The sequence below is a fragment of the Mustela nigripes genome, chromosome 3 (genome assembly GCF_022355385.1).
Source record: "Mustela nigripes isolate SB6536 chromosome 3, MUSNIG.SB6536, whole genome shotgun sequence".
NCBI lineage: Eukaryota > Metazoa > Chordata > Mammalia > Carnivora > Mustelidae > Mustela > Mustela nigripes.
In genome coordinates this window covers 14,189,884-14,217,580 of record NC_081559.1, presented here as the reverse complement: position 1 = coordinate 14,217,580, position 27,697 = coordinate 14,189,884, and the positions used below count along the sequence as shown (strand labels likewise).

General features: G+C 36.7%; 1 protein-coding gene across 2 annotated transcripts in view; it reads left to right on the top strand.

Moving 5' to 3' along the window:
• ICA1L (islet cell autoantigen 1 like) overlaps nt 1–27,697 on the top strand; it is a 65,179-nt gene that overhangs the window by 19,438 nt on the left and 18,044 nt on the right. For both annotated transcript variants that reach the window (XM_059393224.1, XM_059393225.1), the window contains exons 3-10: nt 4,933–5,101; nt 8,420–8,492; nt 9,748–9,871; nt 11,027–11,225; nt 12,978–13,103; nt 14,919–15,017; nt 16,404–16,486; nt 18,948–18,991. In XM_059393224.1, the coding sequence (XP_059249207.1) occupies nt 4,933–5,101; nt 8,420–8,492; nt 9,748–9,871; nt 11,027–11,225; nt 12,978–13,103; nt 14,919–15,017; nt 16,404–16,486; nt 18,948–18,991 (917 nt within the window). The remainder of the gene's footprint in view (nt 1–4,932; nt 5,102–8,419; nt 8,493–9,747; nt 9,872–11,026; nt 11,226–12,977; nt 13,104–14,918; nt 15,018–16,403; nt 16,487–18,947; nt 18,992–27,697) is intronic.

Genomic DNA, 27,697 nt, shown 5'->3' with positions numbered 1-27,697 from the left:
AAGAGCAACCAAAAGCAGACAGAAATTGGACAGGAAAGATGAACTGCAAGTTTTCCCTCAAGATTCTTCATGTGTGGGAACAGTATAATGATTGTATCAAATCCAATTTGATTTTGTACCGAGATTAAATTCTCTATTTTCTGTCTCAACTTATGTCCAGCCATATTATCCAGCATCACATATGAGAGGTTCTGCATTTATATATATAATATAATTTAAATGTTAACAGACCTGAACTGCCAGGAATCCAGGAGGATATCCAAAGCAGAGTATTCAGAGAATGTCTAGAAACTGACTACCTGTCTCAGCTCGGGGATGCCATAAACTGATCCATGACACAATTGGACCACTACTCTTTGAGCAGGGACCCAACAAGAGGCAGATCCAGGTAGACTCCCCTTCCTCCCCTGGGAGGAGTGGCGCAGGAGCATGCCACAGAAATCTGCTGAGTTTGGAGATGCCAAATGGGGTTGTGTGCCAGAGACAGAAATCCTTGGTCAAGGGCACCTGAGTGGCTCAGTGGGGTAAGCCTCTGCCTTTGGCTCAGGTCATGATCTTGGGGTCCTGGGATTGAGCCCTGCATCCAGTTCTCTGCTTGGCGGGGAGCCTGCTTCCCCCCCCCCCACCTGCCTCTCTGCATACTTGTGATCTCTGTCAAATAAATAAATGAATGAATGAATGAATGAATGAATGAATTCTTTTTTTTTTTTTTAAAGATTTTATTTATTTATTTGACAGAGAGAAATCACAAGTAGATGGAGAGGCAGGCAGAGAGAGAGAGAGAGAAGCAGGCTCTCCGCTGAGCAGAGAGCCCGATGCGGGACTCGATCCCAGGACTCTGAGATCATGACCTGAGCCGAAGGCAGCGGCTTAACCCACTGAGCCACCCAGGCGCCCTGAATGAATTCTTTAAAGAAAAAAAAGAAATGCTTGGTCACAGGCTGGGTGAGCATGGAGTGTGGCCAGAGCAAGAAGACAGGAGTGATTGACTGCTTTTCTCTGAGGATGCACTGAGGAGGCAGACGCTAAGTTCTCAGCTCCTCTGGGACCAGAAATTAGGAGGCCGCCATTTTCATTCTCATCATCCACAGCTGTATAGAAAGCTTTCAGGGAACAAAAGGTACCAAGAGCAAACCTAGACTACTTAGCTACCAAGAGCAAACCAGATTACTTAGCCTGGGCCCTGGCAAGGGCAGTGTAGTTCCACCTCCAGCAAAGACATTTGATTGCTTTGATTCAGGCCCCTCTCCCTGAAGATAAGCAAGAACATCCAGCCAAGACCAAGTTTACCCATCAATGAGAACTGCAAAACTCCAGCGTTAGGGGAATACAGCACATACAATTCATGACTTTTCCCCCATGATTCTTTAGTCTTTCAAGTTAATTGTTAAAAATTTCTTTATTTTTTTCTTTTTCTATTTTTTGAATGTTTCTTCTTTCCTTTTCAACCAACATCTTATCAAATCCTTCTAAAAATCTTTTTAAATTTTCATTTGTACAGTCATATTCTATCCCTTCATTATATTTAACCTTATTTCACACACACACACGCGCACACACACACACACACACATTTATTTATTTAAACTTTTTGGGTACAGTTTCTTCTAACAAACTGAAAGATAGCCTTTACCTAGTATATGCTTTGTTCTAGTCTCCCACCTGATCACATTCTCCCCTTTTTAAAAAATTTTATTTATTTTCTTTCTTTTTTCAACCAACATTTTATCAATTCCTTTTTAAAAGTCTTTTAAAATTTTCATCTTTACAATCCTATTCCATCCCTTCATTGTATTTACCCTTATTTTTGTATATATATAAGTTTTTCTTTCTTTAAAATTTTGGGAGGAAGTATTTCTAACAGACCAAAATACACCCAAAATCTCGTGTGTGGCTCTGTTCTATTCACCAGCCTGATCATTTTCTTCTTCTCCCGCCACCCCTTACTTTCCCCCCAGTTTCAAGTCTTTTCTGATTTGTTTAGTATATATTTTTCTGGGGTTGTTGTTACCCTTCTAGCATTCTGTTCTCTCATTCATCTATTCTTCTCTGTACAAAATGACAAAACAGAAAAACTCACCTCAAAGAAAAAGAGGCAGTGCCAACTGCCAGGGACCTAATGAATATGGATATTAGTAAGATGTCAGAACTAGAGTTCAAAATTACTATTACAAAGACAATAGCTGGGCTTGAAAAAAAGCATAGATGACACTAGAGAATCCCTTCCTGGAGAAACAAAAGAACTAAAATCTAACCAAGTCAAAATAAAAAAGGCTATTAATGAGGTGTAATTGGAAATGGAGGCTGTAACTACTAGGATAAATGAGGCAGAAGAGAGAATTAGCAATATAGAAGACCAAATGATGGAGAATAAAGAAGCTGAGAAAAAGATAAATAACTACTGGGTCATGAGGAGAGAATTCAAGAGATAAGTGATACCATAAGATGAACCAATATTAGAATAATCGGGATCCCAGAAGAAGAGGAAAGAGAGAGAGGGGCAGAAGGTAAATCAGAGAAGATTATTACAGAGAACTTCCCTAATTTGGGGAAGGACACAGGCATCAAAATCCAGGAGGCACAATAAAAATAAGTCAACACCCTGTCATCTAATAGTACAACTTACAAGTCTCAGAGACAAAGAGAATATCCTGAAAGCAGCTCAGAACAAGAGGTCGGTAACCAACAGTGGTAGAAACATTAGATTAGCAGCAGACCTATCCACAGAGACCTGGCAAGCCAGAAAGGACTGGCATGATATATTCAGAGCACTGAATAAGAAAAGTATGCAGCCAAGAATACAAACAAAAAACAAAAAAACTATATTCAGCTAGGCTGTCATTGAAAATAAAAGGAGAGATAAAAAGCTTCTGGGAGAAACAAAAACTAAAACAATTTGCAAATACCAAACCAACCCTACAGGAAATATTGAAAGGGATCCTCTAAACAAAGAGAAAGTCTAAAAGTAACATAGAACAGAAATGAAGGGAGACAATATACAGTAATAGTCACCTTACAGGCAATACAGCAGCACTAAATTCATATCTTTTAGTAGTTACCCTGAATGTAAATGTGCTAAATGCCCCAATCAAAAAGCGCAGAGTATCAGATTGGATTTAAAAAACAAGACTCGGGACGCCTGGGTGGCTCAGTTGGTTAAGCAGCTGCCTTCGGCTCAGGTCATGATCCCAGCGTCCTGGGATTGAGTCCCACATCGGGCTCCTTGCTCAGCAGGGAGCCTGCTTCTCTCTCTGCCTCTGCCTGCCATTCTGTCTGCCTGTGCTCGCTCTCTCCCCCTCTCCCTCTGATAAATAAATAAAATCTTTAAAAAAAAAAAAACAAGACTCATCGATATACTGTCTGCAAGAAACTCATTTTAGACCCAAAGACAACTCCAGGATGAAAGGGAGGGGGTGGAAAATCATTTACCATGCTAATGGACATCAAAACAAAGCTGGAGTGGTAATCCTTATATCAGACAAATTAGATTTTAAGCTGAAGACTATAATAAGAAATGAGGAAGGACATTATATAATACTTAGAGGGTCTACCCAACAAGAAGACCTAAGAATTTTAAATATCTATGTCCCTAACATGGGAGCAGCTAATTATATAAGCCAATTAATAACAAAATCAGAGAGACACATCAACAATAATACAATAATAGTAGTGGACTTTAACACCTCCCTCACTGAAATGGACAGATGATTTAAGCAAAAAATTGACAAGGAAATAAAGGCTTTAAATGACACACTGGACCAGATGGACTTCACAGATACATTCAGAACATACCATCCCAAAGCAGCAGAATACACATTCTTCTCTAGTGTGCATGGAACACTCTCCAGAAGAGATCACATCAGGTCTCAACTGGTATCAAAATATTGAGATCATTCCCTGCATATTTTTGGACCATAGTGCTTTGAAACTAGAACTTAACCACAAGAGGAAAGTTGGAAAGAACTCAAATACATGGAGGCTAAAGAGCATCCAACCCACACCAAGGAAATACAAACAATTATAAGAACATATTATAAGCAACTACACACCAGCAAATTAGACAATCTGGAAGAAATGGCTTCATTCCTAGAGACATATAAACTACCAAAATTGAACCAGGAAGAAATAGAAAACCTGAACAGACCCATAACCAGTAAGGAAATTGAAGCAATAATCAAAAGTCTCCTAACAAATAAGAACCCAGGGCCAGATGGCTACCCAGGGGAATTACTTAGACATTAATTTTCAAGTTGACAGGTTGCAATTTCTTTCTTTCTTTCTTTCTTTTTTTTTTAAATAATTTTTATAAATAACTCAGACTTGTGACCCTAAGATCAAGAGTCGAATGCTTTTCTGAGCCAGCCAGGCTGCTCCCATTTTTATTGCTAACATATCTCCCCTACACCTAAGATTTTTATTTTTGTTTATTTATTGGATACTAAAGTATTTCTTTGAGTTATAAAAGAGTGTGTATCTGAGTGTTTGCATAGCTACGAGTATTTATTAAATGTGTATTCTGACATAGCAGTTGTAACTATAGCAGACTTTTTAAAGGAAATGATAATAACATGCAAAGATGTGTGTATAAGTTCATTTTGCAGTATTATTACAAGGTAAATATTAGAAACTAATAGATGTCCATAAATAGACGGTTAAATAAAATAAAGTTATTTCTAATCATTATTACAAAATTTTAATAGTTTTATCACCTTTGTCTCCTAACTGAAATTAATGTAAGCATCATTAATCTTTTTGCCCGTTACTTGTGCAAGTTGTGTCATAAGTTTAGACCATACAGACCAAATATTATGTAAAGTTATTAACATTAATATTCCATTTAGTATCTTTCACTTTTTCAATCGGATTAAATACTCGCTGATTAGATATATATTATTGAAAAAAATTTAAGAAATGTTAGTCTTTTCTTTGTAGTCACTCCATGGATTCCTTTGGGCAACCCAGACCAGAAGATAACCAGTCAGTAGTTAGCAGAATGCAGAAGAAATACTGGAAAACTAAACAAGTCTTTATCAAAGCAACAGGAAAAAAGGAGGATGAGCACGTGGTGGCATCTGATGCTGAACTGGATGCTAAACTCGAGGTAAATTTGAGGATTCTTTATGTTGCATGTAAGTGGTTATTCTTTGGGACTATAACTGAAGAGCTTGCAAATTTGATAATAGAATGTTTAATTGTATTCATCTGTCAAACAGATCTTCTGCAGTCAAATTCTCTACCACTGAGCTATTCCCCCACAATCAGATCTTCTGCATAGGAGGTCACAATTCTCACAAGTTGAGAATCGGCAGAACTGGTACTCATAAATTAGAGAAAGAATAATTAAATAATTTCTCTGGTGCAAGTATTAGTTTTTAAGCTAAATATTAATTAATTAATTATATTCTTAATTGAGACCATATATTCATTATATATCATGTTGTAATTTTTGTGCTACTTTTATGTGTCATCTTATATCTCATTGAAATTAACTGAAATCAAATAATGAGGTTTTTTATTTTTTTATTATTTTTTAAAGTTCATTTCTTTATTTAAATAATCTCTACACCCATTGTGGGGCTCACAGCCCTGAGATCAAGAGTTACATGCTCCACTGACTGAGTCTGCCTGCTAGTGTCCCCTGAGTGAGGATTTTTAAAGTTAGTCTTTGTTTCTGTATAATTAAGGGATAGAGTTATTAAAGTATTTTGTAATGTGTTTTTTGGCTATGTTTTTCATTTTAAATAAAATAAGTAATTACCATGAAACTACTTTAGACCTGTAAGTGTTTTACACTTTTAAGTAATTAAACTAATTGGAGAAAAGTCTCCGATATATACAAAAAGGTCTGGGTTTTTAAATGCAGGTTTACTAATTCCATGTATGTATACTAATTGAAAATAACTTTTTAAAAATATTTCCAAGCAGGAGTTCTATTATGCTTGGAATATAATCATTTGTTGCAATCCTTAAAAGTACAGATCTCGTTAAATAGGTCATAATCTACTAAGTATTTTTATTCTACAAAACATAAAGTTATGTCATGGCCATAACAAATGTAGAAATAGATAACAAATTAACAAGCTTGTACTATCTGTTTTGAAAAGTATTCTTCTTATGATTCAATGACAAGTGTTGAAAAAAATGAAGGGACTTGATTATAAGTAATCAGTATTTTTTTTAAAAAGATTTTATTTATCTATTTAACAGAGATCACAAGTAGGCAGAGAGGCAGGCAGGGGGGGGGGGGAAGCAGGCTCCCTGCTGAACAGAGAGCCCGATGTGGGACTCAATCCCAGGACCCTGAAATGATGACCTGAGCCGAAGGCAGCAGCTTAGCCCACTGAGCCACCCAGGCGCCCCTAAGTAATCAGTATTTTGAGGCTAAAGGAACTCTTTACTGTTTCCACATATATTCCCACATAAGTAAATTTTACTGTCCTGTCCTGTTTTACATTGTTAGGTAATCTGTGTGGCATATTTTCTTGTCCATTAGACAAATACTTGAAATCACCCAAATACTTTCTCCCACATTATTTTATTTTTTAAGATTGAGAAAATTTTTCATTGAATGTATACTTATATCATCATGTTATATGCTTTAAATATATTACAGTTTTGTCAAATTATACTTCCCCTTACATTAAAAAAAATTCATTCTAAAAATAAAAAGCAGTTGTATATAAATCTTTCAAAGACCCATGGGGGGAAAAAACAACTATAATCATTTCATCATAGTAGAACAATCATTTTTAATGTTTTTAAATTAAAAAAAAAGATTTTACTTATTTGACAGACAGAGATCGCAAGTAGGCAGAGAGAGGGGGAAGCAGGCTCCCAGCTGAGCAGAGAGCCCAATGCAGGCCTCGATCCCAGGACCCTGGGATCATGACCTGAGCAGAAGGCAGAGGCTTTAACCCACTGAGCCACCCAGGCACCCTAGAACAATCATTTTTATATCTTTTTCTAGTCTTCCATGTGATTTTATTTTTTTTTTATTTATTTTTTTTTTTTTTAGATTTTTATTTATTTATATGACAGAGAGAAATCACAAGTAGATGGAGAGGCAGGCAGAGAGAGAGAGGGAAGCAGGCTCCCTGCGGAGCAGAGAGCCCGATGCGGGACTCGATCCCAGGACTCTGAGATCATGACCTGAGCCGAAGGCAGCGGCTTAACCCACTGAGCCACCCAGGCGCCCTTCCATGTGATTTTAAAACAGCTTTTTAAGTTGCCAATTCCATCTACCAAATTCATTTCAAACATACCTAACCTTATATGGAAAGTTGATGGTTGCTCCTCCATTTAGATTTTAGTGTCTATCACTGATCTTCCTTGGGTCTAATCACATATCAAAATAATAAGAAAACTGTTTCAGAGAGGGAATACACAGGCTCAATGGTGATATTGGAAATTTATTTGATACTCAAAAGGTTATTAGTGCCTAATACTATGCTACAGTGCCAAGGTCTTTTTGAATTAAAGTCTTGTAAAAGTTCTTCAGCAGAGCACTTTGTGGGAAGAAGGCTGTACCCTAAAACCTATGCCACCCCATCTTCCTGGGAAAACCTTAATTTATAGATATGTATGAAGAGTCATCTCATGTGTATAATGTGTCCTAATCTCAAATTTTCATGTGCTTACTTTGAAATGGGTGTCTACTGGATGTTTTATTTTTCTGTTAGCTATTTGTAACAGTGGTAATGAAGGGACAATCCCAAACAAAAACAATCTGGAAGTAATTTATTTTTGATGTTATAATATATTACTTAATTTTTATGGTAATTCACTCACCTGTTATGCTAAAGATAATATTGCAGAAAAGCCAGATTGAGAGTTAACATTTTCTAAGGTTATCTATACTCTTTTCATCTGTAATTGGCACTATTTGATCCAGTTTATATTGGATTTACATTTTTGTTATTTAGCTAGTTTGGAGCTGAGAGGAGGACAGACTCCACAGTTACAAATTTTTATTAATTCCCATGTATTTATCACCATTTTTTCCAGCCCTTTTGGGGGAATCTCAATTTTCTATATCAAAAATAAAACCAGGGACGCCTGGGTGGCTCAGTTGGTTGGGCAGCTGCCTTCGGCTCAGGTCATGATCCCAGCGTCCTGGGATCGAGTCCCACATCAGGCTCCCTGCTCCGCGGGGAGCCTGCTTCTCCCTCTGACTCTGCCTGCCACTCTGTCTGCCTATGCGCTCGCTCGCTCTCTCTCTTTCTCTTTCTGACAAATAAATAAATAAATAAATAAAAATCTTAAATAAAATAAAATAAAACCAATAGTGAAGTACATCGAAGTCGAGGAAAACAGACATAGCACTTAAAAGGAAATGTTCTGCTTTCAAAGTGCTTATAACATATATATTATATTTGCTTATGGTTCTGTAGATTGTCCTAATAAAATTTGTATTTCAAAGGTTTTTCACTCCATTCAAGAGACATGCGCTGAACTTCTGAAGATAGTTGAGAAATATCAGCTAAGACTCAATGGTATGAAATCCTAGATATCTATCCAATAATTCTCATTTACAATAAATAATTCACTTGCATTTTTGTGAATTAAATATTTAATACAAAAACAATAGTTTATTGAACTATTTTGTGAATGGTTCCTGATGACGAAGTAACAGCAAGGAGCGGTGGGAATGGGGGGCTAGCAAGTGAGGGGCTTGAGTTCTGCTGCTGCCTTAGACGTACTGAGGGACTCCCCTTTCAGTCTTTTCGTTTTTGTTTTTTTTTAGTAGACTCTATGCCTAGCGTGGAGCTTGAACTCACGACCCCAAAATCAAGAGTCACATGCTCTACTGACTAAGTCAGCTGGCACCTCTTCCTCTTTCAGTTTTTAACTTCAGCTTTTCCAGCAGTGAACCAGGGTGTAATTGGCATGACATTAGTCATTTGTCACTTTAAGCTTATAATTTGAACACTTTATGGGCTCCCCCACTTATTAGTCTTATTGCGATTAGTGGGTCAGACTTCTAAAACTTTGTGGTCAAAGACCACTTTTGTTTCATGTTTTACTTTCAAACTGTTGTAAACTGACACTTTTATAATATACAATAAAAATTAATTTCTAGAAAAAGGAAATTAAAGAAGACATGAATAATGTAAGCACACTTCTTTATTATTATTAGGTTCAACAGATATAAAATACTCAAATTAGTACGTTTCTAAACAGCTTCTTAGTTTTGGTACCTGTTACAGGCTGGTAACAAGTGGTTCTGGACTGGAATTAATCGGTGGACCACACTCTGAGTACTAGTATACTACATGACAACTTTTACAGTTACAGCAGTAAAATTGTGAATGTCTGTGCACGTGGGATACTGAATACATGTCACCGAAGCCAGGGTGGGGGTCAAGATTAAGTTAAGTTTAAATAGGATACGAATACTAAGAGGCAATGATCCTAAAATGCATGTCTGCACAATTGCTAGTGCATCAATTGTGGTTTTGTCATTTTGGAACTTTTTTTTTTTTTTTCTTCACTAAAGATCAGTTTTTCCCAAATGCAAGTTCTGAGAATTCACAGAATTTACATCAAAACCATCCAGAGTACTTGTGGGTAGGGGGAAGCAGATCCTAAGACCTATAAAATCAGAATCTCTGTAAATGTAGCCCCAGGAATTTGCATTTTTAAAATAAGCTTCTCCTTCCTCCAAGTAATTCTTACATATTGAGAATTTTTGTTGTGTGTTTTAAACAAATGATGAAACAGCTAACTATATTGTGATTTTTTTCCTAGTTATATCAGAGGAAGAAAATGAGCTGGGAATCTTTTTAAAGTCTCAAGCAGAACGAGATCCAACCCCCGCTGGTAAAATGATGGATGCTGCCGGCAAGGCCCTCTGTGCTTCAGCCAAGCAGAGGTTTACGATTTTTTACATCAGCCTTAAAACTGTCCTCAACATGATAGTTTTGGCCTATGTTTCTAAATTTGCATATCTGTAAAGGTTACTGGTCATTTCAGTAAAGGGTTAAAAGAGAGATCTATTACAGCATATAATTGTTTTGATGCCTCTTATTTATTTTGTATGTAAAAGAATTACTTAAAAATGGACATTTTAGGTTGCTTAATTCCTAGAAATAGGCTTTAAGCCTGTATTTAAATTTCTTAGGTAGTTTAATGTAACAGGTACATACATATAAAAATATGTGTATTTTAATTATTTTCTTTCTTTTTTTGGACACTGTACTATCTAGGAGTACATTAGAACTTTCCTTCTTTTTCAGCAGGGAGCATTTTTTCTTCTTAAATATTTGGCATTTATCACTTTATACATTTTTAACATAAAGATACCTGCAGCAAAGACTCTCCTACATTTACTAAATACAGTCAAAATCTTTGCATTTTCAGAAGAAAAATAGAAATAGGTCTTATCAGACCTGCAGTGACGATGTATAACTTGAGTGGCTTTATTCTGAAACACCACATCAGAGCAAAAGCCCATCGTTAAGGAACTAACAAAGGAACACTCAGTACAAGGCCCTTCAGTGTAACTAAGTAAAAAATGGTGACTAGAAGAGCTAGGTTTGATTTGTGTTTCTTAAATTCTTGATTTTTTTGTTCTCATCCTCAGCTGCTAAGAACTCAACACTCACTAGTTCTTCTAGTGTTTTATCTGCTTCTCTATACCCAGGTTTTACCTCAGATTTGTCACATGAAAGACTTTCTATTTATAGGATTATGCTTTGTGAATACAGGATCTCTTTTACCCACGGAACACTTTTCTAAAGGGCAGAATTATTGGCAGGTTATTTATGTGTGGATTAACATAAAAAATATTGCAAAAATAATATATGTCTTAAAATAAGAGAAGGGGGAGATATAGACACATCATCATTAACAATTCAGAGTTGGCTATATGATCTTTATTTGCTTTCTAAAGTTCCTTAGGCATCTTAATAATTTCCTGTTTTATAGACTCATCCTCACAGCAGATATGCTTTATGGTTTTAAACCTTTGTTTTTTATTTTGTTTATGGGATGTACATCCCTCTGATTTTTACCTCTCTGCCGTTAGATTGGCCCTGTATACTCCTCTGTCTCGTCTTAAGCAAGAAGTAGCAACATTCAGTCAAAGGGCGGTATCTGATACCTTGATGACAATCAATCGGATGGAACAGGCGCGCACAGAATACAGAGGAGCCCTGCTGTGGATGAAGGACGTGTCCCAAGAGCTGGACCCAGATACCCTAAAACAAATGGAAAAGTTCAGAAAAGTATGAGAAGCCCTTCCCTGTCAGTTTCTTGATACATAAACCTAGTGAACTTACACAGAATAATTTATTCAAGATCATAAAATATCAGGCTATTTTTAAAACACATTATATTATAAATTCTTGGTTGCTTAGAGACCTTTGAAGTACAAAAGTTCACACTTTTTTACTCTTTGAGTGACATCCCCACCCTATCAACATTTTCTATTAGTTTGTTTTTTATCCCTCTCACGGTAGATGTCACCACCCTTTAAATGTTTCTTCTCTGGACTTTTGGGATTTGAGGGAGGGAAATAGTTTATTAGTGAGGAAAAAATAAACAATTTAAGTAAAAATTTAGGTAACTTGATTATTATAAGAAAAAGTGAAGATTATCAGATTCTTCTTCTGCTACAATACCTAGTTTGGCCACAGACATTCAAAGTATGTATGGACTTGTGTTTTTGCTAAATAGACTACTTATGAATTGTATGCCCTAAATTTACCATATATGAATAATAAAATTCACTCACTCCTTCATTTTATAAATAGTGTACATGTGCTACAAATCGTATTTAATATTGGTGGAGCCTTTACCCAAACCACCGTATAGGCCAAGCAACCTGGTATTCTTTCCCCTTTGTAAACCTTGACAATTAGAATATAATCCAAGGGAGTTGTTAGACAATATTGTGAATACACTAATGTCACTGAATTGTATATTTTTTAAATGGTTAAGTTTATGTTATCCGAATTTTGCCTAAATTTTAATTGAAAAAGAATGCATTCTAAAATTATCTGGACCCAGGTAGCCCTGCACAGCCTGTTTCCTGGCCCCTGGGCAGCCACATCTTACACTCCCTATACTCTAGCCCTTTTCATGCCCCAGGAAGGAATATGTTCTAGCCTATTCCGTATTGTTCTGCAAACATATTAAACTCTTCACCGACCTCCCATGCCCAGAACTTTTGTCCTTGCTTTTCCCTGAGCCTACAATGCTCTTCTCAGAATGTTGGCATGGCTCGTTCATCTTCTTTCTGTCCCAGTTCAAACATCTTGCATGAGCTCACCAAAGGCTTCCCTCATCATCTTACCCAAAGTAGTAATTTCTTTTCACTTATATGTTATCTTTGCAACTTGAGATGATCTTATATATTTATTTACTACTGTTTTTTCCTGTGCCTCCTCACTCAGGGGTGGTGGGAAAGAACAGTGTTTTGTTCACCACAATATCCCAGTGCCTGGCACATAATAGATACCTTATAAATACTTCTTGAATGAATCAATACATATATTTAAAAGTTGAATATTCATGCCACTTGGTGACATATGACTTACCTCACGTGTAAGAAATATGATAGGCCTATATTTAAATTTATAAATGTATCTCCATGATTCAGAACTATGATTAATGCTTCTCAACACGTTAACTATGTCCCCTTTCCATTCATTCTTCTGTTAGCTAGATATTATCCATCAGTAGTTTTGGATGTTTCTTTTTATTTGGACTCTGTGGGATTTTTTTCTTCTTAACTATATACTTTCCATTTATCACTGCATACTTTCTCAGCATAAAGATAGCCATTGGAAAGAATCTCCTACAATTACTAAAAATAGCCCAAATCTTTACCATTAATCATGAAATAATAATATAAGGAAACCGAATTAGTCATGTTTATTACAACTTCATGTGCCTGAAAATATGTATCATGAGCCTATATGGTATATTTGTGTCTGTATTATCAGTAATAATAATAAATATTATTGTGGTTGCAGGTACAGATCCAAGTGAGAAATAGCAAAGCTTCTTTTGACAAGTTAAAGATGGATGTTTGTCAGAAAGTGGATTTACTTGGAGCTAGTCGCTGCAATATGTTATCTCACTCACTCACTACCTACCAGGTACCCACCTCCGTGGTCAGCATGTCCTTGCAGTAAAGATGAGTGGTGAGATTCCTTTTTAAAAGTTGTCTAAAGGGTATAAAAAAATTGCATAAATAATCAGATTCTTTTGACTTTGAAAATTGCCTTACCGAGGTTATGACAGAGAATCATAGAATTCTAGACTGAAAAAGACATTCGGGATTCCTTACTCCTGTATCTTCATGTTATTCTTCTTGGTGTCCTAGGAGAGGGAGACTTAGGGGCCATCTAGGTTTGAGTGGGGGGCGTTGAGGCAGGTTTCACATCCTCAACCCAGTAGTTTAAAACTTGAAACTGTTGTTTGGCCCAATAGTTTAAAATTATTTTAAACTATTAAAATAGTTTACTAGCTGTGGCTCAGTAGTTTAAAACTTTCCTGTCATTTTATAGTTGAGGAAAGTGAAATGTAGGAGAATTAAAGTACATGGTAATTTGGGCTAAAAACCCAAGTGTTCTCATGCTGGGTCTTGTGTTCTTTTCATTCTGCCAAGTCGCCATCTCCCACCACTTTAACCTCAGGAGTCTCACCTGCACTTCTATTACCTCAAATCACACATAAATATCATGCAACGAGTAAGTTAGATGTTAATTAGTAGCAGTGACTAATTTTTTAAAAGATTTTATTTATTTTTTCGACAGACAGAGATCACAAGTAGGCAGAGAGGCAGGTAGAGAGAGAGGGGAAACAGACTCCCTGCTGAGCAGAGAGCCCGATGCAGGGCTCAATCCCAGGACCCTGGGATCACGACCCAAGCCAAAGGCAGAGGCTTTAACCACTGAGCCACCCAGGCGCCCCAGCAATGACTAATTTTAACATGTATTCATGAATGGCAAAATAGAATAAACTCTATTTACATAAGATAATAAACTAAATAATAAATAATAAACTAAATAATAAACAAGGCCCATTCACTGGGCCTTGTAGGAAATCTGCCTCCTTCCATTCAGTATTGTGGAATTCAGGAGTCAAGAAAGGACACACTTAAAAAAGTGCGGCAATCCATGTGGCGTACGCCTGCAACACAACAGCTTGTAGTTCGGTTCTCCTTATTCTCTCCAGCCAGCCCCCTTACTTTGACTAGGAACTTTGAAACACCAAGGAAAATGTTCAGTTACTGGAGTTGGCTTGAGAACACATTTTTTTTTTCTTTCTTGTGCCCAAATGAAAGACTAAATTTAGTGGTACATACTATTTTTTTCCAATTAATAAGGGTTTATATATGCTTGCCAACATAGAGATTTACACATATACCCCTAATATAAATGCAGTATTTTTGTGCTTTTAACATTTCTCTTTTGGACTCTTCAGAAAGTGTTCTAATCTACTAGTATTACTCTCTAGCTGATTCCAGTGTACATTCCACTGCTGTGTACAGATAGGAACATATATATGCCAATACAGATGCCAGTTCTTTTTTTTTTTTTTTTTAAGATTTTTATTTGTTTATTTATTGGAGAGAGAGAGATCACAAGTAGGCAGAGAGGCAGGCAGAGTGAGAGAAAGAAGCAGGCTCCCCACTGAGCAGAGAGGGGAGCAGGGCTCGATCCCAGGACCCTGAGATCATGACCTGAGCCGAAGGCAGAGGCTTAACCCACTGAGCCACCCAGGTACCCCAAGATGCCAGTTCTTATGCAGAATTACTATTTACATGGCTGTGTGGTTCCCAAACCCAGAAACTGATTTTACTTCCTACTGCTTATTATTCAGCAACCATTCATCTGCCTACATTAGTGAGGAAAAACAGCAGTGAAAAAAAAATCATATCTGTAGTGACAACCTTTCTTTCTCTGCAGAGGACACTGCTTGGATTCTGGGAGAAAACAGCTCGATTGATGTCCCAGATCCATGGGGCCTGTACTGGCTTCCATCCATATGATTTTGTAGCTGTCAAGGTACATTTCTTTCCATGTTCTTTTGTTAGATATATTATACTTCATTTGGATAACACCAAAAGTATTTTGCGCTAAGCCTAACTTTCAATTCACAAAACACTGGGAAACATTTTCCTACACTCCTTTAGTCAGTTGTTTTCCAGTACGTCCCTAATTCTAAGCGCTACCAGCAACACTAAACAAATATGTGAGAATACTGCTGGTGGGCTCAAGATATTGGGTGGGGGTTAGAGGCGGGGAGTAAAAGAGCCAGCAAGAGAAAAGAAAATTAAAATGCAAATGAGATAAGAAAAAGTTATGGAAAAGAAAAACTTCAGAGGAACAAGCAATGGAAAATGGTCGTTGGCTTTTCAAAAACAACCAGAGTACATACCTGACAATTTTAGAACTTAAAAATTCCCTTGCTTTACTTTTATACTCATGTTGTAAAGTATAGTTTTCTTCTGTAGAGAATAGAATCATATGTAGATGTGATTCATGATGCAAAAATTATGGGTGATTACAGCTTAAGAGACTACTCTCTTGTATTAGATCAACTCTTTCTGTAATGCCTACATAGTAAAAGGTACTCTGAGGTTTTTAACATTTGAGTATCTTCCTGTCAGTCTTCTTTGCATATGGCTTATCTAGCAGAGTCACACCATGGTAATCATTTCTTTACTTTGGTTAGGCTAGATTTCAATGCCTTTGAACCTATCTCTCTGCCTTGTTTTATTTTATTTTTTCATTATTTTAATTAACATATAATTTATTATTTGCCCCAGGGGTATAGGTCTGTGAATTGTCTTGTTTTAAATAGAGCTTGAAAATGTTATTGTTGAGATTACTCAAGCTAGATGTGGTATCTAGGATAGATCCCTATCTTGTACCTGTGTATTCCTGGGGCTTGGTATGGATTTTTAAGTCATGTTCTCACAGAGCATCTTCCAGTCAAATAGATACCCTCATATTAGTCTTTATGTTTTTTGTTGTGCGTATGTTTTTTTTTCTCTATTAATGTTTCACTGGATAGCATACTGTGTTTTTAGGCAAATTTAATATCTAATTTCTGTTCACATGAAGTTGAAAATCTTCAGCCATATTTAGAACATCGCAGTCAAAGTCAGAAACACTGCGTGAGTCTTCTTTGGCGTATCACAGACTTAGAAACCCTGTGGCTAGCCTATGTCCTAGGCCATATGGTTGCCATAGGCAGCCAGGATAAACAGAGACACAGGGCTTAGTTCAATTTACATTACAATTTACATTACATCCCATCTTTCCCACTCTCTAGTCTACTTCAAAATTATCCCCATTTTATGTTGTTTTTTAGAATTTTTATTCTCATTTTGTTTGCACAAAGAGAGAAACACTCCATCTACTTAACATTGAATTTCTTGTCCTTAGCAACTACAGGACACTCCAAGCAAGTTTACTGAAGACCACAAAGAACAAACAGAGAACAGTTCTCTCACTGAAAACCTCAATAAGTAAGCAGGCAGAAGTATGGTATTATGGATACTGATACATGATAATATGATGTATTTGGAAACTGTGGCTACTGATAAGGATATATATGGAAAGAATTGTTTCTTTTCTGACTTACTGAATATTTATTTCTATGTCATTTTTCCAGTTAATATCTTTAAGAGATTTTTTTTTTTTAAAGATTTTTATTTATTTGTTAGAGAGAGAGATACAGAGCGCAAGCACAGGCAGACAGAGTGGCAGGCTAGAGGCAGAGGGAGAAGCAGGCTCCCTGCCAAGCAAGGAGCCCGATGTGGGACTCGATCCCAGGACGCTGGGATCATGACCTGAGCCGAAGGCAGCCGCTTAACCAACTGAGCCACCCAGGCGTCCCAAGAGATTTTTTTTTTTTTTAAAGTGAGTTCTATACCCAGCAGGGGACTTGAACTCACGACCCAGAGATCAAGAATCAGGTGCTCAACTGACTAGCCAGCCAGGTGCCCCATTTTACCAGTTAATATTAAACATTTGTTTTGAAGCCTGATTTCCCCCCCTATTTTAGACATGGCAAGCAAAGTTGATGGTAACAGTACAGAACAGATTGAGGCGATAACTCCAAATTCTGTAGTTTGGGAGACTGAGCTTTGTATTAAGAGTCTCTACCTAGAATCCCAGAAGGGCCAGCTTGCAAGAGGAAGGGACAGGTGCCAGCAGCTATGAAACAGAAGCTATTGAACATCTATCTCCAGAGCAACACCAATAGGACTGGGACTGGTTGCCTGAAAATGGGGCTTCTTGCCATGCACATCTTGTACGTTGCCTGTTTCCCTTTTTATCGTACTCTTGTTTTCCTTTCAGAGCTTCCACTTCTCATTTTAAGTAGGTTGCACTCAGTGTAGTAACACACCCAGAAACAAGACCCAAACTGTGACAGACCATGTACTGCTGAGTGAAACGTGATCCAGGATATCAGCAGGTCCCTCTTTGCTCTGTGGGGAAATCCAAACAAATATTATGGCTAACTTGACTATACAAAAATTTAGGATGTAGATTAATCAAATGTATAGTTATAACTGAAACTTATACATTAACATTTAATATCTTATGTTACATGAAATATATTCATTTAGTAAAATTTTTCCACTATCACATTTCATGAAAGTTTTATTCAAAATCCTCTCATGCATCTTCGGCATTATGATAACTACCTTTTCAGTTAACTAACAAAGTACAAAGCATTTTATTTTTTCTTCCATCCAAGTTGTTTAAAAACCCATGTATATATGCTGTTATTGGAAATTTCATTCCAAGTCATTAGTATCTACTTTCTCTGTAGGTTTATTTTTGTGTTTTTTGCAAATAAATACCGTGTAGGTTTCCCCTGCTATCCGAAAGTGGAGTATTCCGACGAAACATTTCATAAGCCAGTAAACAGTGTAAGGCAAAGAAGCAATTACCATTAATTTTTGTGGAAAATTTTTTGAGTATTCCTAGACCCAAAAAATAACCTCTCTCAGGCTTTCCTGACACCCTAGCACACATCTTGCTAGCATATGCACAAAATAAATCTAGATAGAGCACAGCTGTGCACAGATACCATTCAGAACTCTAGTGGCTTAATGCTGAGAGGCTGAGTGTAGTTCTCAGGGAAGGAGCCTGGGTGGCGCTGCTGTCGCTGCTCAGGGTCACACCGCCTCTAAAAGGGCTCCTTGTAAAACAACACTGTATTTTGCTTTTTGCTTTTTTTATAAAAGTGAAAATCCTCTTTGGACTTCTTTCAGTTAGCAAAGGTGGGTACTAACGTAGGTCTTCTGTAGAAGCATAATGCAAACTTTTGAAAAGCAGGCGGTACCTGTATTGCTTGTTATGTATCTTTAAAGATTTATTAAAGACAGCCTCTAATACTGGAGTTATGAGGTTAAACTCCAGGAATAATGCCTTAATCTATGTTCAATTTCTTTGTCTGATTTTTTTACTGCAGATGGATGATACAAATATCCAAAATTAGTATTGACTGAGAATATTTTAGGCAAATGTGTCTTCTTGTGCAAACATCACTTTGTTCAAAATAGAGTGCTCCATTTTTTCTGTGATTCTTCATTCCCTCTATTTAGATCCCAAGTATTCTTGAGCAAATTGCTTCCGTGCTTGAAAATGAAACCTCATACTCCAGGACTTTGGTGACAGATGTTCACTATATGTAGCACTTAGCACGGTGCCTGTAATACCAAACATGGTGCCTGTTGCTTCCTCGGTACTCGGTAACTGTTGTTGAAAGAATAAGGGATGAAGGATTATTTTCATAGTCTATGTAGATCTAGAGAAGAAGTGGCATTTGTCTCAGATTTTAGAGCTATCTACAAGACAACTATTTTATATGTCATCTCAGTTAAAAAAATTTTTTTTTAACCATATACAATTATAGGATATGAGTCCTGAGTATATTTTAACCAAAATCTTTGCATTTTTTGGTTTTTACTTTAGGTTAGTTTTGTCAGATGAGGAAGTGAGCTTGGGAAATGAACCAGGTAAGATGTGAAATGATCACATTTGAAATGTCAAAACAGTTTGTCACAACCTTTTAAAACAGATTGTATTAATATCCATTCATTTAAAAAAACATGTTAAATCCATTTATAAATCTCTTCTATATAAACACTTTTGAGTTAGCTTTCTTTTCCCCCCAGCTTTATTGAGTTATAGTTGACATATAACACTGTGTAGGATTAAGGTATACCATGTGATGATTTAATATAGTACGTATTGCTAAATGATTAGCACTATATACGTAGCTAACACATCTATCCCCTCACATAGGTACTATATACCTTTTGGTAGCAAGAACATTTAAAACTTATTCTCTTAGCAAATGTCAAGTATGTAATATGGTATTGTTAACTGTTGTCACGATATACATTAGATCCCCAGAACTTTATCATCTTTACGTGGAAGTTTATACCCTTTGACCAAATTTCACCATTTCTCCTCTCCTAGACCCTAATAACCACCAATCTACTCTTTGTTTCTGAGTTTGGCTTTTTAAGATCTAAACTTTAAGTGAGATCCCATAGTATTTATCTTTCTTTAACTTATTTCACCTAGCATAATATCCTCCAGATTCATCCATGTTATTTTATGAGTAAATAATATTCAATTTGATTCTATTATACATATCTATATACATGACATTTTCTTTATCCATTTATCTGTGATGGATACTTCAGTTGTTTCCATGTCTTGACTATTGTAAATAATACTGCAAAGAACATGGGGATGCAGATAGCTCTTCAAGATAATAATTTTATTTCCCTTGGATATATACCCAGAAGTGGAAGTGCTGGAACATATGCTAGTTCTGTTTTTAATATTTTGAGGAACCTCCATAGTACTTTTCATAATGGCTGCCCCAATTTACATTCCCACCAACAATGTACAAGGGTTCCCTTTTCTCCAGAGCCTGTCCCACACTTGCTATCTCTTCTCTTTTTGATACTAGCGTTCTAACAAGCGTGAGGTGATAGCTCACTGTGGTTTTGATTTCTGTTTCCCTGATGAGTCGTGTTTCGTTGAGCACCTTTTCCTGTATGTGTTGGCTGTGTACATGTCTTCTGCAGTTGGAAAAATGTGTATCTAGGTTCTTTTGCCCTTTTTTAATCAGGTTATTTTGTTTTTGCGATTAAGTTATGAGTTCCTTACATATTTTGGATAGGAACCCCTTATCATACAGATGGTTTGCAAATATTTTACTCATTCTGTAGGCAAATGTGGTTGGGTTTTTGATTGTTGATTGTTATTTTTTTTGCTGTGCCGAGGATTTTTAGTTTCATGTAATCTTCTTTATTGTTGCCTTTGTTTCTTGTGTTTTTGGTGTCCAATGCAAAAAAATCATTGCCAACACCAACGTCAAAGAGTCTTTTCCCAGGTGTTTTTTTTTTTTTTAATTGAAGTATAGTTGACATATATTAGTTCCCGGTACTGCGGGCACCTAGTGGCTCAGTCAGTTAACCATCTGCCTTCAGCTTGGGTCATGATCTCAGGGTCCTGGGAGAAAGCCCCACATCAGGCTCCCTGCTCAGTGGGGAGCCTGTTTCTCCTGCTCTCTCTGCCTGCCACCGTCCTGACCCCCACTTGTTCTCTCTCTCTCTCTCTGTCAAATAAATAAACAAATTCTATAATAGTTTCAGGTACAAAACACAGGGATTTGACAGTTATGGACATTATGAAATGTTCACCATAATAAATGTAGTCATCTTGCAAAGTTATTACAATATTGTCATTTGTATACCCTGTGCTGTACTTTCCATTCTCGTGACTTATCTGTTTCATGACTGGAAGTTTGTACCTCATAATCTCCATTATGTATGTTGTTTATGTCTCCACCCCACTCTCCTCTGGCAACCACTATTTCTCTATATCTATATATATATATATATATATTCAAAGGGTAGTTCTCTGTGATGTTGTTTGTTTTGTTTTGCTCCATTTTGGTTTTGATTTTTTTTTTTAGTCCTGATATAAGGGGAATCATAAGGTATTTGTCCTTCTCTGTCTGACTTGTTTCACATAGCATAGTAACTTCTTAGTATCTTCTAGGTCTGTCATGTTGTCACAAATGGCAAGATTTAATTCTTTTTAATGGTTGAGTAATTCCATTCTATATGCAATCATGAACTATAACATCCTATTTTAAGCTAATAAGAACTTCATTACTATACAGAAACTCCACAGTTGTCTCCCCCTCACATTTTAGTTTACACCTTTTTCATTGTGTATCCAATAACTAATTATTGTAGTTAGAGTTATTTTTAATGCTTGCTTTTTAAACTGGAGTTTAAAGTGATTTATACAAAACTCTTCCAATATTATATAATCTTTGACTATATATTTACCTTTACCTATGCACTGTACACATTCATGTGGTTTTATAAGGTTATTTAACATCCGTTCATTTTGTCTTGTAGAATGTCCTTTAGCCTTCCTGTAAGGGAGGTCTATGGTCGATGAACTATCTCAACTTTCATTTGTTTGAGAAGGGCTTTATCTCTCATTTCTGAAGGACAGCTTTGCTGGGTATAATATTCTTCATTGAGGTTTTTTCTTTCAGTATTTAGAGTATATCATACTGCTGTCTCCTGGCCTGCAAAATTTCTCCTGCGAAATCTTACAGTCTTATAGTGGCTCCCTCATATGTGAGAAGTACTTTTCTCTTGCTGCTTTAAAAATTCAGTCTTTGACTTTTGACAGTGTGATTACAGTGTGTTGTTGTATCTGACTGGACAAAGGCGCTGCTCATGCTCTGAGGTTGGAAAAGACCCATTGGCTGTATTTTGTGTTTAAGTGGTGCTGTTAGCTGGGATCCCTGGTGAAAGGGCTGTGCTCTGAGGTCAGGCAGGGTCACTAGCTGGGCTTCACAGTCATCTCTGATCAAAGGATGCCACTGCCGAGCCAATTTTTTCAGGCAGGGTCACAGGCAGGGCTTCATGGTCTGATATGGGCTCACCCAGTGCTTTGCAATTGAGACTGCAGAGGCTGGGTTCTACATCAGGCAGGGCGGTGGCTGTTGGGCAAGATTGCTGGCCATACTTCCTAGCTGAGTGGGCCTCATGCTTTACTGCATGACTGGGCAGGGCATGAGGCTGTGTTTTACAACTGAGTAGGATCACTGCCTGGGCTCCCTGCTCACTTGAGACGGCAGGCTGTGCTCAGCAGCTAACACGGCCATCTGCGTGGCCTCCATGCCAGGCAGTGCTATAGACAGGAGCTGGCTGCAGGGCAGCACTGTACGCTGGGCTCTGGAGCCCCCCACGGTCACTGTTAGGGCTTCCCAGTGAGCAGGGCAGGAGATTAGGCTTCATACTCGGGTGGGGCTGCTGACTTGTTTCTCTTTCTGGGTGGGTGGTAGGATGTGCTTTGTAACTTCCCAGGGTCTCAGTCCAGGCTTCCTGGTCACATGGGCCTGGAGGCTGTACTCAGCAATGAGTTAGGTTTCTAGCAGCACCTCATTAGAAGGTCTAATTATTTTCCTGAGGGAATTTTGATTTTTCTCCAAGATGAGGGCTTTTAATGTAGACATTTATTTCAGGGTGGTATGAATAAGTTTCAAGCTTCTCCTCACACTTCAATACACGTTCTTTTTTTATTTTTTTATAAATACAGATTATGTATACAATCAGTATATATTCAATCAGTGCAGCTTTGGAGTCAGAAAAACCAGGGTTTGAATGCCAGCTTTTAAAAACAAGTCATATTTACCTTTCCCATTTTTCTCATCTGAAATATGAGTCATATACGCCTACCTTACAGAGATATTAAGACTAGAGATATTTATAAACTACATGGCACATGATAGGTGTACAGTTTAATGCAAGAGGCATTTTTAAGTGTACACATAGATACAGATCATATTTTTTTTTAATTTTATTTATTTATTTGACAGACAGAGATCACAAGTAGGCAGAGAGGCAGGCAGAGAGAGAGAGGAGGAAGCAGGCTCCCTGCCGAGCAGAGAGCCTGATGCAGGACTCGATCCCAGGACCCTGAGATCATGACCCGAGCCAAAGGCAGAGGCTTTAACCCACTGAGCCACCCAGGCGCCCTACTTTTTTTTTTTTTTTAAAGAGCTTATTTATTTTAGTGAGAGAAATAACACAAGTGGGAGGAGGGGCAGAGGGAGAGGGAGAGAGAGAATCCAAGCAGACTTGCTGATCTTGGAGCCTAATGCAGAGCTCAGTCTTACAGCGCTGAGATCATGACCTGAGCCAAAATCAAGAGTCAGATGCTCAACCAACTGAGCCACCCAGGTGTCCCATTATGTCTACTCTCTAATTCCAGATATTTATTTGTTCCTTCTCTCTTTTTTTCTTAATGAATTTTGCTAAGGGTTTATTCTTTCAACAAATCAGCTTTTGGTTTTCTATTGAATCTTTGTTTCTGTTTCATTAATTGTAGTTCTTATCTTCATTATTTTCTTCCTCTATTATTTTTGTTTTTTTTTAAGCTAAAATTTCTCTTTTTCTATATCCCACAAGTTTTTTTTTTTAAAAAGGCTTTATTGAGGTATATTTTATCCTAAAACTCATTCTGTTGTATAAATGAGTAATTTTTAGTTACGACAGAGCATTGCAACTATCTCTAGAAGTCAGATTTAGAACCTTTTTATCCCCTCAGCAGTAAGATCCTTCACGCCTGCTTGCTGTAATCCCCGTTCCCACTCCTAGGCCTTTTCTGGACATTTCATGTAGCTAGAATCATGCCATGTGTGGTGTCCTTGTATCTTTTTTCACTTCATGTAACACTTTGAGCTTCATCCATGTCACAGGTTGTGTTGGTACTTCCTTTATATTGCTTAATCCATTGTATGGATTCCAGAAACTTTGATATATAGTATTTTCATTATAATCTGATTTAAATTGTTTTTAGCTTTTCATTATATCTTTTGTCATCTATGGCCATGAGTGATTTTAAATTGTGTTTCTAAAATCAGCAAATTAAGGGGATACTGAAATTATCCTTTTTGTCATTGATTTTTTAACTTAATTTCATCATGGTCAGAGAATGTATCCTTGTCATACCGATTCTTTGAATTATTGGGACACTGTCTGTGGACTAAGAAGTGGACAAATTTTCTAAATATTCCATGGGCTTGATGTGTTCTCTAATCATTGAGTGCAGGAGCCTACATATCTGTTACATCAAGCTAATTATTTGTGCTGCTTTAAGTCTTTTATAGCTTTACTAATTTTTTATTTATTTAATATATCAGTAATTGAGAAATGTACTTTGAAATCTCTGCTACTGTAGTCGGTTTTCATTTTTCCTGCACTTTTTCACTTTATATACTTAGGATTTTGGAGTGATGGTTGCATAGAAGTTTAAAATCTCTTTTTAAAGATTTTATTTATTTGAGAGAGAGAAAGAGAGCATGGGAGCAAAAGAGCACAAGAAGGGACAGCAGCAGAGGGAGGAGAAGCCGACCTCCTGCTGAGCAGGGAGCCCAGTGCTGAACTCACTACCAGGGCCCTTAGATCATGACTTGAGCCAAAAGCAGCCACCTAACTGACTGAGCCACCCAGGAACCCCTTATTTATTGTAGAGAGGGAAGGAGCACAAATGGGGGTAGAGGAAGAGGGAGAGAATCTCAAGCACACTCCATGCTGAGCAGAGAGCCTGACCCAGGGCCCAGTCTCATAACCCTGAGAACATGACAGCTGAAACCAAGAGTTGGACACTCAACTGACTGAGCCACCCAGGCACCCCAGTTTAGAATTCTTATATCTGTTTAGCAAATTAATCTGTTAATAATATGATGACCCCTTCTGTCCCTAATATTACTTCTTGGCTTATAGTTCCCTCTATATGACATTAGCTTAGCTTAAGTAGTTTTATTTTTGTTAGTATTTGCTTTGTATACCCCTTTATGCACTTTTAATTTCAACTTTCCCATGTTCTTATATCTTAGGTTATGTCTCTTATAAATAAAATTAAGCTGGATTTTTTTTTTAAAGGCCCCATATATCAGTTTGTCATTCTTTTTTTTTTTTTTTTTTTTTTTGATTAATTTAGTCCATTGACATTTATTGCCATGGTTTATATTTGGACTTGTACTTTCTGTTTTCTCTTTGTTTTGTTCTACCCCATTCTCTTGTCCCTGTTTGGGCTTACTTTGGATTGATTAAGATTTTATTATTTGTTTTTGAAGATTTCTTAGTCCTTTTTCCCCCCCATGTACTAGTTTGGAAGTTACACATTTTATTTGTTTTTGGTGGTTTCCCTTGAGTTTTATCATGCATACTTTAACCGACTGAGCCACCCAGGTGTCCATATCATTCGTACTTGAAATAAAGGCTAGGTTTATGACTATCTCAGTATTCCCAAAACATTACAAAGATCTTAAACTAAATCCAGTCACTTCCATCTCACTTCACCAACTATTATTCTTCAATGTTTTATTTCTCTTTTTGTGAGTTCCCACATAGCAATAAAAAATATTTTTGTTTTATGAAGAAATGTTATTTGTATTTTACCAGTATTTTTTCTTTGTTATTATTTCTTCATATATTTCAGATCTTCATTGTGACCTCATTTTCCTTTTCTGTTACTATAGCTTTTAGTTTTGGAAGTTATTAAAGATTCCATGATGGTAAACTTGGCTTATGTTTGTAAATAATTGTTATTTCTTATTTTTGAAAGACAGTTTTGCTTAGTAAATAATTTTAGGTTGGTTGGTATTTTCTTTCACCACTTTGTAAATATTGTTGTATTGTTTTCTGTTTTCCCTGGGCTGTTGAGAAATCTTCTGTTAGTCTAATTATTTAGTGAATTTGGTTTTTCTTTCTGGCTGCTTTAAGGATATGCTGTTCATTTTGGTGTTCTTGCTGTTTCAGTACCATGTGTCCAAATGTGCAGGTTTTTAAAATTTTTTCATCTTTCATAGTATAAGCTATATTTCCTGTAACTGTGTCTTTTATTAGTTCTGGAAAATGCTCAGCCATTATCGTCTTTTTTTATATATGATAAATATGTATACATCCACCATTATCTTTTAAAATATTGCTCCTCCATTTTCTCTGTTTTCTCCTCTGGAACCTCAGTAAGCTTATGTTGGACCTTTTCATTCGTCTTTCATATCTTTTGTCCTCTCTTTCATATTTTCCATCTCTTTTCCTTCTTTTCTTCGGGTCTAGGTAAGTTCTTCAGGTCTGTTTTTCACTAATTTTCCATTCCCCAAACTCTGTTTCTGTAGCTTACCAAAATTTCCATGGTGTGTGACTGAGTCACCCATTCTTTCCCTGCCCTCAAACTCTTACTCTCTTCTTCATTCCCTTCTCTGGCCACCTCCAGAATCTCTTTCTCATTCCCAGATTTTTCTAGAGTTCAACTGAAATCTTTATTGATAGTCTGTTTTTTTATCTTCTGTAGTTTTAAACCATCTTTATACTATTTGAACTTAGAACCTAATTTATCCTTTGCTTCCTTATCTTAAAGCTAAATAACACTGAATTCCTTATACCTTTCTTTTTATTTTGTTTTTCTTTTGACTACTTTGTTTGGTTTAACTTTTTCCATTTTCTTTTGTAGTATCTAAATTGAGCACCAACTTTTAAGAAGAATGTAGTAGAGATATTACTACCTTGTCCTTAAATGTATTACACCTTCTACGCTCACTGTACAGCAGCAACACTATTCATGTTTTATGTAGGAGACATTTTGGTTTCATTATCTTTTTAAAAGGTGTCCTTGATATAGTTGAAGATGTCAAAATCTTGGGCTTTTTTGGCTTTTCTTTCTTTCCTTCTTTTTTTCTTCCTGGCCTGTGTTTATATTGGGTTGCAGATGAGGTACAGATGAATTATGTGGGAAACTGGATCCCAGATTAATGATAGGGCATAACTTGTCTCAGTATATACCCCAAACTTGAAGATCTTTTTTTATAAACAACTTTTTGCCTGGAGAGCTTTGGGGGTATGCTGTCTTTTAGCACATTTTTTTGATCTTTGCCTTCATATGAAATTACTACTAGTCTCACTTTGGTGGAGGTGAGGAATGCGGAGAAGTTGTTTACAACTATGCAGGTAAATTAAATATCTGTTGTCCAGAGACATGGAGAACAAGCAGAACAAAATATAAAATGGACTTTCAGAGATTACAGAATTAGACACACGGAAAGGGCTAGGCTTCGGAATGTGAAAACTTTTCTTTAATTGAGGTATAAATGACATACTAGTTTCAGATTTATAACATAATGATTTGATATTTGTATACAGTGTGAAAGAATCACACTGTTACAGTGTGATTCACTCTTACAGTGTGAAAGAATAAGTCTAGTTAACACCCATCATTTCTTGTGAGGAGAACTTTTAAGATTTACTCATTCAGCAACTTTCAAGTATGCAATACAGTATTATTAACTAGTCACCATGTTATATTACATATCTTTTATTTATTTTATAACCAAAAGTTTATACCTTTTGACCCTCTTTACCTATTTTGCCTACTTCCCCCATCCCCTGCCTCCAGCAACTACCAAATCTGGTCTGTCTGTGAGCTTGGTTTTTGTCTTTTTGTTTTTTAAATTCTACATACAAGCAAGATCATGCAGTATTTGTCTTTCTCTGTCTTACTTATTTTACATGGCATAATGTTTATAAGTCCATCCATGTTGTTGAAAATAGCAAGATCTCATTTTTTAATGGCTGATTAATATTTTACACACACACACACACACACACACACAC